The sequence below is a fragment of the Oryzias latipes genome, chromosome 14 (assembly GCF_053564925.1).
Source record: "Oryzias latipes strain Hd-rR chromosome 14, Olatipes_Hd-rR_3.1".
NCBI lineage: Eukaryota > Metazoa > Chordata > Actinopteri > Beloniformes > Adrianichthyidae > Oryzias > Oryzias latipes.
This window is the reverse complement of record NC_136250.1, coordinates 22,517,647-22,538,351: the sequence shown is the minus strand read 5'-3', so window position 1 is coordinate 22,538,351 and position 20,705 is coordinate 22,517,647. Positions and strand designations below refer to the sequence as shown.

The 20,705-nt window shown below is 38.9% G+C and overlaps 1 protein-coding gene across 2 annotated transcripts in view; it reads right to left on the bottom strand.

Annotated features, from left to right (window-relative positions):
* The window catches only part of srrm3 (serine/arginine repetitive matrix 3), a 101,004-nt gene that overhangs the window by 32,283 nt on the left and 48,016 nt on the right, over nt 1-20,705 (bottom strand). For both annotated transcript variants that reach the window (XM_011483759.4, XM_020709052.3), the window contains exons 2-3: nt 17,081-17,385; nt 3,377-3,478 (exon numbers count right to left, since the gene is read on the bottom strand). In XM_011483759.4, the coding sequence (XP_011482061.2) occupies nt 3,377-3,478; nt 17,081-17,373 (395 nt within the window). In that variant the 5' untranslated portion in view covers nt 17,374-17,385. The remainder of the gene's footprint in view (nt 1-3,376; nt 3,479-17,080; nt 17,386-20,705) is intronic.

Here is a 20,705-nt window from a genome sequence, read left to right as displayed (position 1 = left end):
TTTACAAATTTTTTTCTCGTAAATTTACACGTTTTTTCTCGTAAATTTACACGTTTTTTCTCGTAAATTTACGACTTAAAATCTCGTAATTTTACTTTTTTGGTCGCCCTAAAACTCTGTCGTAGCATGCAACTTTTGGCGAGTGAAGAAATTTTGGCTCAGTAAGGAATAGGAATAACAAAAACAATCTGGTCCTTGTAGCCCTTGACTGCTGTGGGACAGGATTATAAAGCGGAACTTGGATGTTTCCTAGAACTCATGTCTGATCACTGTCCTATAACAATCCCAGTTTAGTTGGTTATTTCCTTATAAATGACAAACTGTGAAGGAAACCAGGTTGAGGGAAATAAAATGAATCCAGCAGGTCAAAACTAAAGTGAAGGTACCAAATGAAGAAGAACCATGTTTAAAGAGAATTTAGTCAAATAAAGCCAACATAAGGGTGAGTGCATTACAAATCTTGCTCAGTGAAACATGACTGAGTGAAGTTTTATTGCAGTCACCCGCAGCTGCCATAGCACATTGTATAAATCAGAAGTCACTTTATTGTGTTTAAGCTTTGCCGGTTCAAAAATACAAGCATCTTCACTTTTCTACAAAGCTTATGACCAAAAATAAAGCAAACCTTTAAATACCAAACAGATCTGACTCAGACATGCCAATGGAAAAAAAAATGATGCTTTGGACCATAAATGTTAATGTATTCATCCCACTGTACATATCATCCGGTGTAACAGCCATCCTCCTCATTCCATCGTGTTCTAGCTAAATGTCAGACACTGGATGAGCTGCAGAAGAGAGAGAATCACTAACCATGTCTGACAGACAGGAAGCATCAACTTCATTATCATTCGCAAGTTCACAGATAGCAGGTCAAGACGCCACCATCGCACCACCTCTCTCAATAACACTTTCAGAGTGACTGCCATGTCTACAACCTGCTGTTTCCATGTCTCATGGCTTTTAGAGCTGAGGTTGTGGCCTTTTCTGGTGGGATTCTGCGTCTCTACAATTCCCCGAACCAGATGCGGCACTCTCTCTGTCTCTTCCAGCTTAAGGGTCAAGGGAGACACTAAATGACAATTCCTGTGCCAACCTTAGCCTCGTTGGCTTGAAAATGCCACCCATTTTTTTGACAGACAACCCATTAAGTCTTGCTTTTAAACCCTGTACCAATATCACTTTGGATTAAATACTAACAGCTATTTTATCTGGATGAATTTGTCCTGAAACAACGATGATTATGTTTGTAATTAATTAATCAGGGCATCATAAAGGTTTGGAAACATCAAAGCAGCTGAATGGTTTATGTGTAAAATTTAAATGTTGCATTGTAGTACAACAATAACAATATTTCTGAAGTACTTTTGACTGATTCAGTGTTCCACAGTTAGAGGAAAAATACACAAAGAATACATTCGAAAATGCTTATGATGATGCACATGAGCTAAAGCAGGCTGGAATTTCACACAATACTTCTAACAGATGTTTGAAATAAGACATTTGTCCCCACTAAATGAGTTCATTTTGAATGTAAAGCCTGGTATAGATTTGAGGAAAGAGTAAGCAGGGGTAAAAAACGGCCAAAAAACAAGCAATTGAAAGAGGTGCAGCTGGGAGAACATCAATGAATTAATTAAGATTATTGACACATCCGTTCTGTAATATGATTGTCCAAAAAAGGTATGTCTGAGAGAGGAAGGGCCTCTCAGAGGAAAGAGGCTTTCCAGTCTAGGAAAAAAAGGGGGAATAAGGATTTTTGGACTACTTTTGCAATAATTTTCTTCTGCATAAAATTGAAAAGCCTTTTGACACATTTCCCCTTCTAAATTGCATAACATCATCTGCAGTGCCATCTGCAGATTCTAAGTCAGGCTTTTGTCATGCGTAAAGGAATACATGTTTGAGCGTGGTCCAGAAGCCCCGTCGTGTCCTGTGGACCAAGACTCAATTGCAATTTCAAAGTGAGAAAATGTTCAAAATCCGATGAGTCCCAATATTCTAGCAGAGTTTCTAGTAGTTTTTGAGCATTCAGTTCAAAACCCAGCATCTCTGAGGATATAAGGGTGCATATGTACAGTATATGCACATATGAAAAGCTTACATATTTTAAAAAGATTTCTAAATGCTGAAGAAATCTACAAATTTTAAAGCAATGAGCATCTTCTACTAGCCAGCCAAGGTCAACATCAAGAAAGGTGTGGTAATGTAAAAGCACAGACTGCAGCCATCTTTAAAGCAAAGCCCCTTTCTAAAGGAGTAAGGATGGTGGACTTGTCTGCTTACAGTCCAGATCTTTCACTAAAAATCATTCATATAATTAGAGTCCCACTCCAATCTGTGATCTGTTGTAAAAGCATTCCTGGCGGCATTTAATTATATTTATATATGATTAAATATGATTAAATATATATCTAAGTTAATTATATTAAATGGCCACTAGTTTGAAGAATGAAAAAATGCCTTCCCAAAATTAAAACTGATGTTTTCTAGGACATAGTTTCTGCAGAGCGGCAGTAGTTCATTAGAAATGTTTCTTTGACTCGTGGGTGGGACTGTTGGCACGGAGCAACCCCACCCCCCTTGGCCTCCCCATTACTGGGAGCGCTTTGTTAACACGGCCTCCTGCTAGCTTACAGCCCCTCACAACCCCAACATAAAATTACTGGTGCAACAAAAATGGCGCGCAATATTGGAGCTCTCCAGCTGTACAGTTTTGATTTTGATTCCAGATTAGACAAGGAAAACAAAGACGTACATGGATCTATTTGTCTGCAAGAGGATGAATTAGAATGGAGCAGAGCAGCTCGTCATAAATAGAATTATTTTCAAATCACATTTTTTTGTCTACTCCTGATTCACATTGATTTGAATATATAAATAATCAGAAATGCATTTTAAACCAAAATGTTCTCAATATATGACCCCCATTATTAGAAAAATGCGCCAAGAATATGTTAAAAACAGCATTTTCATCGGAGTGGATCTTTAAACAGAAAATACATCGTAAATAGCCACAAACCTGTTAGCAGCTGGAGACATGAACTTGGTAACATTTTAACCGTAAGATTTCATAATCATGATGATCAGAGATTTTAAACTGTTTTGATTTGGTTGTTAATCCCTTACATATACTTCCAAGCTTGAAAAAGGTAATACATTTAAAGTTGTCTCACTTTGCACTTTGTGAAATTTTTCATTTTAAATATTTGTAGTCCTGCTGTACATCAAGTGTTGTAAAGTGATTCAATTTAATTTTGTGTGTATATATAAAAAAAAAATTCTACATTTTCTGGGCTTTCTGGGCTTGTATCCCATAAAGAACACAGTGGTTGAAAGAAGATTTAATGAATGAAGCAGATGAGAAGACACTTACACTGGCTGAGTGTGGGATCCGTCTCTGGTGATCACGCCTTCTTTGTCCATCAGCATTTGTCTGAATGTGCTGACTTTCTGTTGGATCTCCTCCTCTGTGTACCTAAGAAGACAAACATAGAGTTGTAAAAAAATAAATATTTTTTTTTTGTAAAAGTCACAAATTTGACTTGAATAGCAGCTTTAACTGAGTAAATGGAGGGACTGCCCCTATTTGTAAAACAGCGATGAATGAAGGCAGAACAGCCCTCCATCATCACAGTCAAAGCAAAAATGTCTTAGTCTTCCTCTTACTAAAAATGCAGCCAGTCCAGTGATGTATATTACAATGACACTGTCACCTTCAGCACTCTCCATGGTTGCAAAGCACGTCATTTTTTCATTCTGAAAGCAAGCACTCTTCACCTGCTAAGCTGAAGGTAACAAGCCTGAAGAGCTCTCAACAAGCTGATGGACAGAGCCCCGCAAAGCCCACACACACAGCAGTTCACACTGTCTACAATGGCACACAAAAGGGATTTGTTTTGTTTTAGAAAGGTCTTAGTGAACGTAAAACACCTCAATTTCACTTCACTCTTTGCCGTACAAAGCATGAAGACATAAATAAAAGCTGGTAATATGTTCCCTGTGTTCAGCTGTAGGCTACATCCTCACAGCTTGTGAATAATACAAGAGGCAGGAATCACAGACTGCAGGAGCAAGAGTGAAGACAGCCCTGCAAGAAAGATTGGGACACTTTACACTTTAAACCGATCTATCCAAACAATTTCAGCGGATTCTCAAAGGACAGATCTGCAACGTGTTCGATTTTCCATGGACTGCTCAGAGAAGGGACCGTCTAAAAAACCATGTCTCCATGGGCTGAGGCAATGAGCTGTAACAAGCTATAGAGGTACAGAAACGTAGCTGGAAGAGCTAAGAAGAAAATTAAAGCAGCAAAAAGATGACCAGGAGCCAGGCATCAGTTTTACATTGGTATTGTAAATGAACATCTTCACTCTATTTGCTCATTCAGCGTTTAATAATTTAGTACAAGCTTCTGAATCTTCCCTGTACGTCAAATACTTCCAATTTCAAAATCGTAACAACTTTTTGAAGGACGGTACAATCTTTCAATCTTTAAATGTTTTACCATCAACATGAACATGCATCTCCCCTAACTTGCAAACCCACCAACCGTAGGCAAAATCCTTGCAACTCTGAGTCAAACAACATTATTATTAAAGATCCAACAGGATTTTCACTGGAATGATGTTAATTCTCTGTTTAATTGTTAATCACTGCTCATAATCATCTTAAGCTGCTCTTATTTTTCTTGTTCTTTATAAAATATGAAACACAGAATCCCACCAAAGGAGTGTTTTATTTTTATGGTCACATGGCTAGAGCCAATCTAATCAGGTTTAAGTTAGTAGTCGAAATAAAAGCATTCTTATAATACATAGTAAAAAAAAAATATGGGCCTAACAACCCTTCAGCTTGATCTCCATGAAGCCAGGATAAATATGATAAATTATAAATGACATGACACATTGAATGCATTAAAACAAACAAATAGACTAGATAATAAATAAATAAATAGGTTAAAAACAGTAAATTCATTTACTCTTTTTTTGTCACAATTAACTTATTTTTTCTTTATCAAAACTCATTTGTTGTTCATTAGAAAGGTTTATGATTTAAATCTAAATTGAACTGTTTTGAGGGAGGGTCATTGACAGGAGAAGTTGCATCTTAAGATGAGCATAGGTGTGTCTTGTAGTTCCCTTGAGGCCACTTTAAGGGACATCACGAAACTGGAACATACCACTGTCGTGTATGTGGTAAATGTGCCGTGAAGTATATGAAAGGATATTGTAGGTTGCTCACACCAATCACATATAGCCTTACGCCATACTCGTGTTGTGGTTTGGGTTCTGTTTTCCTTTAATTCTGCTTCCTGCTTTATTTAGAAGGTTTCTTCCTGCCTGTCTTAGTTTGACTTTGACTTCCCTTGTCCCAATCTCCCCTGATCGTTTGCACCTGTGTCTCGTCAGTCCTGTCAGCATATATGTCTTGTCACTGCCTTCCAATGTTGTTGGTCTATACTTACCTGGTTCTCTGTGTACCCCGTCAGTTGGTTTTCTGGTTTCCCTGCATGGCAGTGCTTTTTGTATCTCATTAAACCCCTTGTTTTTGGAACCGCCTGCCTCCCGTCTCTGCATTTGGGTCCTTCGCCAACCACCCGACATAACAATTTTAGTTGTTAGTACTGACTACTTAATGACCAAATGCCGCACGCATGGGGTGTGCGTGTTATACGCAAGTGCTTGTGGAATACTGTAGAACAGGGGTCGGGAACCTATGGCTCTTTTGATGGTCACATGTGGCTCGCAGACAAATCTTTAATTATACTTTTTTTTGATTAGACCAGTCCTTGTCTGGAGCGATGCGATGCCAGAGGCGCGCAGTAGTAGCGGTGCTTGGAGAAAAAACTATCAGTTTACTATTATCTATTATTTCACAGAGTTTGTACCACCCGGAAATCTGTGAATTGCCGTGCCCAAAACTGCGCGCTCTCGTCTCTGAGAAAGAGCGCGCAGTTGCGGGGACGGGATGTGTGAGGAAGAAGGCAGAGGGTGGGGGTGAGGGGTTGTGGGGACAGGCAGCAGGTGAATCGCGCAGGGATTGTAAAAACGTAAAACCCAATGCCCGTCACTCACTGCAGTGTGTGAGTGTGTGTTTGGCTCCGCGTCTGCATGTGAGCAGTCTTTGTCACATCTACAGAACATTCAGACCAACCTAAGATCACGTTTAAAGTCTCAACGCCTGAACGAAGCAGAAACTCACCACGTATCAACCAGACTAGATAATCAGCAAAACTGCCACGAGAAATACTCATCATTTATTAGCAACAGCATAACGATGTTATTAAAAAGAATCCACAGACTTATTGTACTTTAAAAATGTTGAAATTACATCAAATGCACACATTCACTTGTATATTTAGTTTTAAAAATATTGTCGCGGACTGAGTTTAACTTGGCTGTTGGGCCGCGTTAAAAGTTCTGGGGTTCATTGAACGCATCAAGCAGAGATCTGATTGGCTCTCAGTTCTGTCGCTCAGCCTGTTGTTAGGTAATTTGGACCAATGGGGTTCAGCTATGGGCCGAATAAGGAAAATGGGAGGGCTGGAGCGGGAGCAGGTGAATATAAAGTTGGGAGAAGCGCTCTCTCTCGTCTCGGCAGGAGAGATACAGGAGTTGATGAATTAGTTGTACGGCGTTTGTTGCGGTCTACAGTAACCAGAATAAAGAACTTTAAAAGAGGTTAAGTCTCCGTGCATCAGTGTGGGAAAGAGACACAACATTATTGTATGGCTCTTTCGAAATTACATTTAAAAATATGTGGCGTTTATGGCTCTCTCGGCCAAAAAGGTTCCCGACCCCTGCTGTAGAATGTCAGCACAAACTACACTTTACCCCCAAAAATACTTTCTCTAACTTTAATTTCTACAGTCAGGAGCGGAAACTTTTTACTTGAACACCACTTAGGGCCCCTTTGCGCAGTGTGCAGGATTTGGGGGAGTTGGGAAAAGGAAAATTCTGTACAACACCTACTTTACTGTTACTCACCCCTATGAATTGCTATGTACTGTTGCTTGCAGCATCCCCATAGAAAACAAATGTGCATAAACATTTTCTCTCTACGAGTTCAACGAGCAGTCTATGACCCTACTATTTCCTACGGGCTACCTGCGTGCTCTGTAAAGGTTTACCCATCTTTCGACAGACAGCCCGTATCCACCAGTAAGGGCAGTTATGACTAAGGCTTTAACAATAAAAGTGTAAAATGATTAAGCCATAGATGCTATTGATCATTTGAGGGAATCTAAAACTGGGCAATTATGTACTATTTGGACTTCTGCAACCCAGAAGTCAAAGTTACATTTGTTAGTTATGTGGGTGAGTGTCATGACCATCTTTTGAAAGGATGACACCAGGTGGAAACACTCTAAATAAATCGAGCATCACAAAGTCTTTTCTAACAGAAGAGTGAAGTCTTTGTGTCATAACATCATGGTTTAATGCCATGAGCTGAATTTATCAGAAAAAACTGTCACTACATCTGTTATCACAAGCCACTTCCAGGCTGGTGAGGCATTTTTTCATTCTGCAACCAAGCGCTCTTCACTCCATTCTCTGAAGGAAACAAGCCTGAACAGCTTTCAACATGAGGATACCAAAAGACCGGTGTACACGATAGAAGTGAGTGCCTTGTTACACATGAAAAACTCTTTCCTATTTGAAACTTTTTTAAAAAGTAGTCCAGAACATGAGTTCCATAAACTTATTGGATTCTCTTTCCTTCTCCTTGACTGCAGGTTACAGCAAGATTAATTTCATAAGCTAAATAGGCAGCTTATATCAGCACGGAGACAGCGTTAATCTGAGAGGAGTTGCTTTCTCTGTGATTAACGAGATCAGCCAATACCAAGCTTTCTGAGTCAGTAGCTATCAGCACATTGGTGGTGAGGAGAATGAGATTAAGTGTTGTAAACAGAGAAAGCTTGGAGAGGGACCCACAGAGAGGAAGCCAGCTGGTGTGACAGCAGCGCCTGGTCTTGGTGCATGACAATCTTTCCGGCCAGCACCTGTCAACTAAGCACAATGGAGGGCTCAAGTGCATGCTTTATATTCATTGCTTTTCATTCACGCGGAGCAGGAGCCATCACCATACAACTATCGTGTCCTCTCAGCTGCCTGCTGATGATGGAGGTAGAGTGCAACACTGAAGTGAACAGGCTAAACAGACACCACCCCTCAAAGAGTTTCCCGATGTCACACACTCAATAGGGATGCTATCACTTTGACATTATATCTAGATCTTGCTTTTAAAACTCCAGCTTTTTTCCTATTTTCAGTTAAACTACACTCCTCACAATAAGTTAGGGATATCGTGAAAAACTCAGTGGATGTCATCTACACAGTATTTGTTTCACTTTAAAGATTTTTTTGGGTAAGGGGGGTAATAGTATTGTGGTTTTAGACACGCCTTATTTTGTGTTTTCCACAAAATGATCTTGTGTTCAGTGTGTCTGACTCATTGGAGTCAAAACCAAGACATTTTTAAAAGAAAAACCTTTTCAGTGTGGCATCAGTTTCAACATTCTGTTGATATAAGATCTGGTGTTGTCAGTAAGTCATTCCAAGTTCATCATTCATACAGCCATGAACACACAACGTCACTTATCGGACGAGCAGCACCACCTGGTCATAGCGCTTTCAGGTAGGCAGTAGACAGTCAGAGGTTGCAAGTGTCATCAGCAAACTTGCATCAAGACACAGAAGTACTGGCAGAGTTTTTGACAGACCCAGGAGTGGAGCTCAGTCAGTGACAGACCACAACCATGACCAGAACTTAAGGCCCTCTGACCTCAGACACTTGCAGGCCCGTTTACCAGATGTCAGGGGTACTAGAGTTTCCAGATAAACAATTCACAACCGACTCCACCGCTTTGACTTAAATGCCAGAAAAAAGACACCACTATGAACGTTTGCAGTGGACACAAGACCATGTGACCTGGACAATGCAGCAATGGTCCTGTTCACTAATGAATGTCGGCTCACCCTACACAGAAATGATGGTTGTCAGTGGTGATGGAGAAAGTGAGATGAGCAATAACCCAAGGTTGAAATGGTCCCTAAGGTTGGCTTTGGTGGAGGAGGAGCTAGGAGTACTACTGCATGAACAACATCGCGAGGCTAGTGAGAAGCATGAGACATTGCTGTCAAGCTGTCATTGCAGCAAATGGTGAAAATACTTTACTATTGACATGGTCCATTTTTGTTATTTGGGGCTTTCTTTATTATTTTCTTTATTGTGGGGTAATAAACATCACACTTGTGAAAATGTTGTTTCTTCTCATTCGATGTTATTAATATCAAAGGGAGCTTTAAGGTATTTTATTTAAACTCAAACTAAATAGTAAAATCACTCATGATCACTCATTCATGTTGGGGTGCAGCATTGCATCAGAGCATGAAGACTGATCAAATCAGAGAGTGTTTGTTCAGAAGAGATGGAGCTTCACAGGTCAGCCAGCAGAATCCTCACAGATGAGCAAAGGTAAAAACCTCATCCTTCAGGATTGCTTGTTTCATTCAGCGAGGTTTGTGTGGACTGAGTGCCAGGGCACACCCTTGGTACAAGCAGAAACTGCCAAACCTCTGTGGTGCATTTTAGTGGACAGATGTTAAGCTAAAATTCATGGTGAGCTCGGAATCACTGTGTAAATGGCTTCACATTGGACGTGTGCCAGAGACCATTAGGAACATAAAAAAACATCTGTCTTTATCATCATCGCATCATCACAATCCAGACGGGATGAAGAAGACGGTTTGATTAGAAAGCAGAGCTAAAAAGAAATCCCTTCAAGTGTGACTATTTATGGATACAAGGGACTGTAAAGAGGCCAAAGTTATTAAAGTGGGATTGAATGAAATCCGCTGAGCCCAAGCACATTGCCTAGATCAGTGTATGTCCCAGAGATGACATCCATTTGAGCGAAGTCCTCCATGACACTGCAGCCATGAAAAATCACCACCATTAAAGAACTTGATTAGAGTAATTAGACAGTACCTAGCACCCATGGTTTCTCCCCATTAAATCACAATCCAGGAAAATGAATAGTTGGCCTCTAGACCATCCTTATGGTAATAGGCATTGATTTAAAGAGAGCCAATGTGTTGAGCCAGCCGGAGCTCACTCAATTTGCCAGTGATGTTTCTACGTTTCATGTCTGAAGAGCTTTTCTCTGCAACTTGTCCCTAGGCAGTGCTGCATACCCATGAGTCTATGCAGGCAGCAGTCCGGTGATTTCTGGTTGACGGTGAAAACTAAAAAAGGATTTAAATTATAGTGAAATGGTTGTTTAGTCAATCCCCTCAACATTCAAATAAAGGTTAGATGACAGTTAAAAGAAAAGGTCAGACATAACAGCCTGGAAAAAAAGAGAAAAAGTCTCCTAATTCAACCAAATTTAAATTTAAAAGTTTCCTCTTATTCTCCTTGAGATCTCCAATTAGAACATTAATATATTGTATATTCTGTACTATAAGGTAAAATTACAAGCCTTTTTTAAAAAATAAAAACAACATAGCTCCTTTCACAATATATATATATATATATATATATATATATATATATATATATATATATATATATATATATATATATATATATATATATATATATATATATATATACACATATATATATTATTTTGGTTGTGTTTACCGACGTCAAAGTGAATTTTAAAGGGACACGAAGCTCTGTCAAAATGTCAGTCTGTTTTTTTTTTATGAGTTGCAAAAAAGTTTGGGTGTTTTCGTGAACATGCTAATGCTAACAATGCAAAAACACAAAATCTCATCAAGTACTATATTGTTTTGATTTAGTTTCTACTTTAAATATCTTATTACACATAATATAAACAAAACGTACTTACTAGTAACTATTCCGTTAGATGTAGGGACTTGCTTTAAGACAACTAATTTTAGAATATCTTGTTGGGTCATTTAATTCTGAAAGAATCTTTTTCTGATCAACGTCTCCATGGTAACTTGTTTTTTTAACTTTGCATACAAATTTTATAAATGAATGGTGAGTGGTTTTGTGTCATAAACATATTTACAGTGTTTCTTCGTTTATTAAATTACCCGCAATTACGGAAATCTGGGAAGTAAGATTCCAAATATTCTTTGGCACTAAAATCCGTCACGACACCCTTGATCCACTTTCCTGCGACAGACATTAATATTTTCACAATTTTATGTTTTGTTTAAACTCTCAAAGTTCAAACCTTCATAGAAAAATCAGTCTGTATTATAGAATGAAAACATAGATTTGCTCAAAAGGTTTTGTTTGAATTTGTCAAGCTGAAAGTATTCTGGAAATTCAGCATGAAGAAGATTGATTGACAAGGTCTACAGCCAATCAGAATGCAGAACACAACGCAGTGCAAAAAATCAAATAAAAAAAGTGTGCAAAATTGTACTGAAGAAAAAAAACATTTGCAAAACAGTGAGACCGCGAAAGGTGAACCACAATGTAGTGAGCAAACACTGTAAGTGATTTGGGGAAACTAAAAATGTTTTATTCAAGGTTTATTTGACAAGTTTATGCATAATTTTTAAGACATATTTCTAAAATTTATGTATTGTAGTTTTAAAATGTTAATGGTCTAAAAATAAGGATAGTTGGAGTGTTGCAGTTCTTATAATATGATATATTTGGAGGGAAAAAAGTGTATATACTTACTATACACTTATTTTTAGACATAATATTTGCAATTACCAGAATAATTTACATAACTGTAAGTGCTATTGTTTTCACAATTAAATTTTGTCCTAAAACGGCAAGACATCACAATTTGTTTTAAGAAATCTTACAAAGATAAATTCTACTGGTACATTGGCAGATTTTTTCACTTAAACAAGGTAAAAATATCTTTTATTCTACACTTTTTCAACTTGTTTTGAAAAGGTTATTTTTTCCAGTGTAGAGATAAGTTATAGTTTAAATATGCTCTCTTAATAAGATCCAAGCTTCTCATGTTACAGTTCTTTCTAGTAAGAAGTGTTTCGACCTATATTACTGAATCAATACTACAGACAGAGTTTAGCTTAGTACAGCAATATTCTGAGTTATGTTTGTCTGCCAGTTGGTTATTTTTTTACTTCTGTTTTGATTCAAACCTGCAATATTATGCATCCTTTCCGTTTGTTTTTTTTTGTTTGTTTTTTTTATCAAAAAAGGAAATTACACCAGCATGGACGTTTACGTTTGGAAATAAGTTTTTCTTTTTTTAGGAAAATAATTGGATTCAGGTCCCTTTTGAGAAAAAATTTGAATGAGCATGAATGCTAATTTAGCTGAGGGAGACTCCACCGGAATGCAATTCTGTGCGAATGAAGAGCCGAGGAAGAAAGCTCATTAAAGAGCTTGAAAAAGGCCTCATATGCCACAGAGGATCAAATTGTTCACATTATGTCACAAAATATAAAAATACCCTGAAAGAGTCTAGACGACTGCATGATGAGAGTCACAAACCAGTCATTGATGGATGTTTTCATCCCTAAAGCTGCTTCAAAGCAGGTAGAATGTATTTAAACAATACAGACATGTTTGGAAGGCAGACAAGACAGAATGGTTTTGCTTCAGTTCTTTACTATCCCATTTCAGAGTTATTCACATGGACAAGACAACATGCTCCTCAGGCAAACATCATGCATAAACCCTTTGATGTATCAAGCCTCCAGCTCATCTCAGAAGCTTAAAATGGCCACATCCCCTGAGGCAGTGGCACGCTTGCTGCACAAACCAACGAAAAATGCTGCCAGTCTATGGATTGCTAAGTGAACAGGCTGCTTAAAACGGCGAGCCGCTTTAATTGGCTCCTGTGGTGAGGCGATCACTCAGATGGACCATTTATCATGGTCTTCACACAAGAGAGAAGTGCAGCTGAACTGGGGAATGAGAGTGTGTGTGCTCAGCTGCGTGTGTGGAAAGGGCAACAGCCTTCGACATTTCCCCCCGCTTAAGCCTGCACTTCCTACTCAGGACCAGCTCGGGGCTGATGTTAGAGGCTGGGTTTGCTACCTTCAAACCGCTGCAGCAACCTCTGTAAAATGCTTTTATCACACGCTGTCTCTTAATCCTTCACAGGCGCTCTCATGTAAAAGGACACGCAGGAAACTAAAGCAGGAGGGCTGCTGTGCCGAGTCAAGTCCAGCTGGCAATAAGATCCTTTTATCATAGCTTAACAAGAAGGGCCGAGTCTGTCCAGAAGCTTAATGCTTGACTGAGAGGCTGCAAGCCTTCATGTCTTAGCTAGGAGTGCGTAGATCTGGTCAGCAAGCGAGTCCGGCCTGCTTGCAATATCACAACCCAAGTGGTTACGTGCCACTTCCCTCTTCCACCCCACATCATCTTTTTCTTTTCTTTTTTTGGTCCTCTCACCATGGAAAAACCTGCTCCTGACCAAGAAAGGAGTCGATCTTGACAGATGGGCGAAGCATCCACCCTTCCACCATTCCCTCCATCTTTACCCCTCCATCTTTTAGCAGCAGCTCTACTATTACCAGGCAGTCCTAATGAGGTTCAACTCCCTGACCAGAGCAGTCATGCTTGGGGAAGTCAGGACAAACCAGAAAATTAGTGAACCAAAAGTCTAATTTACCACCCTTTTCTTTCCTCCACCTTCTGTTTGGTTTCATGTCAAACCTGAAATACTTCCCTAATTAGCTTGACTTTTATTCAATTAAAGCCCCCTCCTGTAATATTTCAAGGCTTAGGTGGCTTTTTCTGAATGACAAATGCGACGGGAGTAAAATGCCACGGGGTATCAGCGGTCGAGTGAACTCTTTGTGTACCAACATAGGATCACAAAGCTCGCTATCAATTATGGTCTCTGTCAGACTGAGTTTTTGTGCAAGCAGCACGGCATGTGTGAATGGTAGATGGAATCCAGCAGCAATAAATCCCAGTGTGGGTGACTGTAGACTTTAGTTTGAATAATTCTGACTTTACTTCAAACTGGATTGAATTATTAACTCTCTAGGACAATGTCTTGCACAGTAAATGTTTTTATGTCTGGTGGATAAAAAAAAAATCTGCTTTCAATCTGCAAGATTTTTTTGAAGACTTGGTCTTTCAAGAGAGAACTCGTCTGGAAGGGAATATAAGAAAACCTCAAAGAGAATAGTTTTGCTACATCTGACTGTGGTGACAAAAATGCTTCATGAGTAGATTCCAACAGTATTTTTTCACATGCACCTTTCCAGTGGGTGCTGTACGTTTTTGGGCCCTGGGGAGGGTTGTAGGGAGGAGTGGCTGCAACTTAAGACAAGCAGGGGGGCTCACTCATAAAGCGACCTTAAGGGACGTCATGAAAATGAAATGTATGATTGTTGGTTAATGTATCATGAAGTATTTGTACGGATAATGTAAATTGCACGCACTAATGACATACGGGTGATGCTGTCATATGGTGCACTAATGCCACATTCTTTAGTTGTTAGCAAGGCACTTATACTGGCTCCCTACTGGCTTTGCAAAAATGCCACACAGCCAGCTGAGCACATGGTTAATTCACTTGACAGAATTTCCTAGACACTGTTCTAGATCAGGGGTGTCAAACTCAAATTCACAGTGAGTCAAACTTAAGCAGGGAAGTAAAGTCACGGGCCAAACTTCAAAAATGAACTGCAACTGATATGTAATGTTTAAACTTTTTATATAGTGCCTTCTTATGTTATATTCTTTCACTAAAGCCACGTTAACCCCCCGCACACAAGACAAACAGGTCTGGCCTTTATATTTGTGAACAGATCATCTGCCTCCCACTTGTCCTGAAAGCTTCTGTTGTCCATCTTTCCTTTGGCCATTTTTTTGGAGAGAGCAACTAATTTGTCCGATGTGACTGGAGCATGGCTGTCAATGACAGGCAACAGATGAAAGGACCACTTGCCGGTTTCGTCTGTGCGCTAACATACTAGCAAAGCATTGTGGGATTTGTAGTATTAGCATAATATAAAGCGGGCCAGCTCTAATGCACATTTTATATGATCTCGCGGGCCAATTATAATTACACTGTAGGCCAAATTTGGCCTGCGGACCTGAGTTTGACACGTGTTTTAAACAGTGTGCAAGAGTTTGGGGGTTCACAAAAAGGAATTATCTATAAAACTTGCCTTCATCTCACCTTATTCACCCCAAGGTATTGCATCATTGTTCGCTACCACCTGTCGAATGTCAGTAGAAAGATACATATAGGCTCTACGGGCTCACTGAGTGGTTTACGACTTTAAAATTCACCGTGGGCCACCTGTGAACCCTGTACAAGTTTGTACATTTTTCACCTGCAGACAGCCTGCATCCCCCCCTTAAGAGCAGTTGTGACTAAGACATAATACAAACCCGTTATTGTGCATATAAACCTGTGAAATGAGCTATAAATCGCTCTGACTGACAGAAAAGCAGTCAGAGTTGGTGAACAGCAATCAGTCCAACAGAGTAATGGATGCTGTCATGCTTGTTGGGCTGCTTTGGTTAAATGCTTATTAATTTCAGGAGAAATGAATGAGCAGGGCAGCACCACTGTTAAACTAAAGTTAAACTAAAGCTAACACAATCCCCTTTTTTCAGTTCTGGTTTTATTAAACTTAGATTCTTACTTTAAAAAGTAATTAAAGTGAGAATCTACAGAACTGCACCTTTTTCCTTTTTGTCTAATGCTTTTATGGGCTAAGAATTACCAGCGCATAGTGTGTCTCTGTCGGATTACAGAGCAGAATTCCCAGACGCAATAGGTCACAACCTCTCCACAGGTGCAAGTGGAAGTGACAAGGACATGATACTCCACAGAACGATGCAATGCATAGTTATTGAGGTACCAAGCCAAAGCAAGCTCTCTGCCAAGAGTCCTTCCCCTCATCCTGATCCCCTTCACATGCCAGGATTCTGTCATATTTGGAAGTTTTAGCTTGCTTCACAGTCATTTCCAGAAAATCAAATGACAGATCAGTGTCATAACATTTTCATTCCATGGTGCAGAAAGAGGCGATACCATTACAACAAGCCTCACAAAAATGATTGTCCCTTATATTTACCCCACTCAACCATCAACACTTCCTTTTTTCCCTCCCACTGTTAAAAATGGAGTTGACTTGGCAGGTAACACACTCAGAGTTTAATATTTGATCTTGTGATCTTGTGTGCACTTCTCAATGTCAGGTTTTCTGCTCAAGCTTTGATGGCTGCTGCAACTCAGTGACTTTACAAATAAATTACTTGACATCAAGATATACACAGTCACTCTTGTTTGTGACAGCTTTGGCAGTTTCTTTACTTCCTCAAAAATTAAGTTGTGTTTGAATGTTACATAACACAAAAACACTCAGGTCCTTTCAAAAATCTTAAAGCTTAAAATCCCAAAAGTCTGCATTGCAATAAATACACACTAAATGCAGACACTCACTTTAATGATTGAAGACTGGTTTTTAATACTCAATGCTGGTCTCTATTTTATTGCTGTTTTAATCTAGTTGATTGCTATTTCATTCTGCTCTTCTTCTATTGTATTGCTTTCTTTTCTTGAATCACTCCAAAAACAAGCTTTTTAGCATAAACAAGCCACTTAATAGTCATACATTAACATTGAAATGTATTGTATTAAATTTGGACCCATGTTCCTAAATCACTAATTCAAAGTGGTTACTGAACAAGATCCACTCTGATAAAAATGGTGATTTTGGTGCTTTTAACATGTTCTTGTGGCATTACTCTGATGATGGAAAATATATAAAAAAATAAGCTCAAGCTCATTTCTACATATTTCTCTTTTCAAATCACAGTGAATCAGAAGCAGGCAAAAAAAGAAAAGAAATGCAGTTGGAAAATGAGCCTATTTGTAATGTAGAAAATTCGCTGGGCTCCCTGTTCTGAACTCTCAGCAACAGGGAGGGGTAGGGGGGGTGTTGCTCTGTGCAGTTCATCTCTGATGAACTACCGCCTCTCTGCAGAAACTATTTTCTATAAAACAGCACAGATTTTTTTGCATTTTGGCTAAAATTGCATAATTATAATTAAAAGACGACTAAGAACCCTTCTGCAAATGATTGGAGTCGGTCTTTAAAATAACTTTTGCAATTGTTACACTTACCCCTGTTCTTCCATCATCTCTTGAAGCTCCATGCATTTCAGCTCAACTCTCCTCTTCCTCTCATGGTCCAGAATCTCTCTGTGTGGCTTCTTCACCAGGACAGGTTCCACTTTAGGCTCCTCTTCCTCCTCTGTGCCTGGTTGTCCCTCCTCACTTTTAACTTGCAGCGCTGCGTTGGAAATCGGTCCCCCTGATCCAGCAGCCGTTCCTGGTTCTGATCCAGCAGGAAGCGCGGGCTGCGCCATCCCATTTGCACCATCTTTAGGAGATGGTACCCGTGTTGCATCGTACATGATTACTTCAGCCTGGAGAGATACAGAGAAAGGTGAAAGGTTAGCTGAAATGAGATTTGAGGGTGAAAACATAAAAATATTCTCACTTTTCTGTTAATAGTTTCATGGTAATCCGCTTTTAAAACCAAAAAAGCATTATTTTTAAGCATTTTCTGCATGTATGGAAACAATTATTTTTCCTATAAGCTCTTAACATATAAAAAGTTTATAAAGTATATCTTTATTGTTAAAAAGAGCTACTTTTTCATCTGCATTGACTTGATTTGACTAAAAGAAACTTTATGTTTATAGCTTTTTACACCTTCGGGCCAGTACCAAAGTGCTTTAAATAAAAATAAAAAGATGAAAAGAAAACTAAAATAGGGTAAATTAAAAAGAACATTTTAAAAAACAACAGCATAAAATGTGGCAATAAAATATGTCAAAGAGAGATACAAATTCAATAAAATGACAAAAGAAAATAAGATGTCACTGAGTACAAAAAAGCAAATCGAACATTTTTTTTAGTTAACATTTAAAATGGTTTACGTCTGACATTTACCAAAAAAAAATAAAAAATAAAAAAACAACTTTAAAATAAAATACTATTATAAACAAAATTGGACATTACTGGGCTCACAGCTATTTCCAAAATCCCAAAAAGATAAGCTGCAGTCACAAATATTAGCTCTAAATATAGACTGATAATTATTAGTGACCATAAAAATGCTAGAAGATCTGAGGCATTTATGGGTGTTTATAAGAGATTTGGAGAAGCTATTGTATCTGTACAAAAAAATTATACTCTTTTAATAGGATGTCTTCGTTTAGTGATGCTTTCAATGTTCTTTAACAAAAAAGAAAAAATCTGTGTCTATATAAATGTTTATTTGTTATACTATATGTTATGTATATATTATTATATTTCTTGTCTGCACTAACAAAACTGGCCCGGCAGCATGTCAGAAACATCCCAGAGGTTGGAAAGTGAGTGTCTGTGGTTTGATGCAAACATCTTGAGGCAGGCTGTGGACTTTTTGCATTAACTGAGCACTGCACCCTGCAAACATTCGCACACATCAGCGTGCTGCATGGACAAACATGCATGGTCAGAGAAAGCCCTCGCAGCAGTTTCTGCTGCATGAATCAGTGGCCCTGATGTAGCTGTGGGAAGATTAGAAGACAGCAATTATTTTTTTTTAGACCCTGAATTCCACTAAAGAATGGTGAAGATGTTAACAGTAAAGGCCATTTATTTCACATACAAAGTATGGTTGGGTTAAAACAAGGGCACCGAAAACATTAAAGATTAGGAATGAGCAGATGAAAGGGAAAACAAGTAAAAAAAGATTCTCTTACAAGATAAAGAAATGATTTTGTTTGGTTACGTCTTTATTCCTTTTCTGTTTCTGCCTGGTTTACTCCTGAAATGATGAGACTGATTTAGCTGAATTAAAAGGCATCTGGAACAAGCGCTGCATGGACTCTGCTGATCAAGATGGATGACTCTTTTTATGGTGCACTAAAGGTGGAGAAGAAGGGGAAATGTTGCCCACCAGCCTCAGATGCACCACTTCTCTCCCTTTGCAACTAATGGCTTCATTTTTCAACAAGGAGCCGAAAAAGATTCACTCCATCAGTGTCCCAATTGGAGGAGGTTGAAGAAGATGAAGCGACAGGTGGACAAACAGAGATCCAGAACCAGTCCCACTTCTTCATTCTGTTCACAATAAAGGTGCGAACAGACAGCTCGGTGTGCTTAAGTGGCTTTTGCTTCTGTTTGACTGGTTAATAGGGATGTGCTTTTGTTTTGAAGTGCTGGTAAACGAGCCACAAATGTGTGCGTAGCGACGCCGCTCTTGGTTGGCAGAGCAGGTGGCGGGACAGCAGGAGGCCTCATCGCCGAATCTATTAAACGGTAAATCAACCCTTGATATTCCAAGACAGCAATCTCTCATCTGCAAACGCTCACAAAGGGAAAATGAAGCAGGAAAATGCTTTCATTTGGTAAAAGAGACTTGAAATGACTCCAAGATTGAGTCAAGCAGGAGCCTTTGTCAGAGTGAAAGCAGGCTTGGATTTTACGCTTTAATAGATATGTCTGTCACAACATGTCAGCATTTCAGCAAAACTATAGCCTTTTTTTAAAAAACAGAATCCCTTTTTTAAAGACCCAGTAAGATGAAAATGGTGTTTTTGGTATTTTAACTTGATCTTGTGGTATTTTTCTGAGAATGGAGGACATAGATAAAGAAAACTAAACTTAAAATAGAATTTCTGAGTATTACTTTATTTAAATTGTTTTTAATAAAGATCAGAAAAAAATACAATTTGAAAAAGAGTCTAGCTATGACGTAGAAAATACGCTGGGTGGGTCACACTCTCCCTGATCCGCGTAAAGGGAGGGAGTGGGGCGTGGTAACTCTGCACTACAGTATCGCCCACAACTCAGAGTTCTAATGAACTACTGCTGCTCTGCAGATGTTGATATTAGTGCTTAAGACCTGTGATGCTTCCTGAAGAAACTACAGTCCCCAGTTATACAATATTAGTTAGGTAGTGTCATATGGACTTTAAATTCACTCATTCATCTTCTTCAGTTTATTCCCTTGTGGGGTCATGGGGCTGCCGGAGCCTATCCCGTCCACTTGTGGGCGAAGGCAGGGGGCACCCTGTATAGGTCGCCAGTCTGTCGCAGGGTGGACTCTTTAAATTGATTCTGGAATTTATCCTTTAAAGGTCTTTGCTATCAGAAAAACAATGCTACTTTCATTCTTTTGGAGGAGAAAGTAATAAACTGCTAATTTATGGACAGAATATTGCTTTTGTATACTTATACATGAACATCTAGATTAAGAAGAAAACGATATTTGTTCAAAAAAGTTTTTACATGTGTTGTGACTATTCTGAATAACACACTATCTGCAGCTAATGGTGCATACATGCTATAATATCTGAAAAAACTGCAACCCTAGCTGTTTAAATGAGCACTGTTGTCTCAAACATATGTTTAGTTCATTTAGATCAGAATTTATCAACTGCACTCACTCAGAGCAGCAAGTGGAGTCAAGAGACTTTTCAGGTATCCATTTATGCCCAGATCCCAGGAGACCTAATGTAACCGTTTAAAAACAGAGACTGCTGAGGAAAGTTTGTATGAATTTTATTTAGAAAATTCTGACAGCGGATGAAAGGAGTCATGGAGGAGGGGCTTAGTAAGTAAATATTCTAAATAAAACTTAGAAAGTTGGAAAATTGTTGTGACATTCTAGGATAAAATGCTAATGTCGCTGTGTTTCTGATGCGTACTGTTGTCATAAATAAGTGTTTAAAATGCTATATTATTCTGAAAT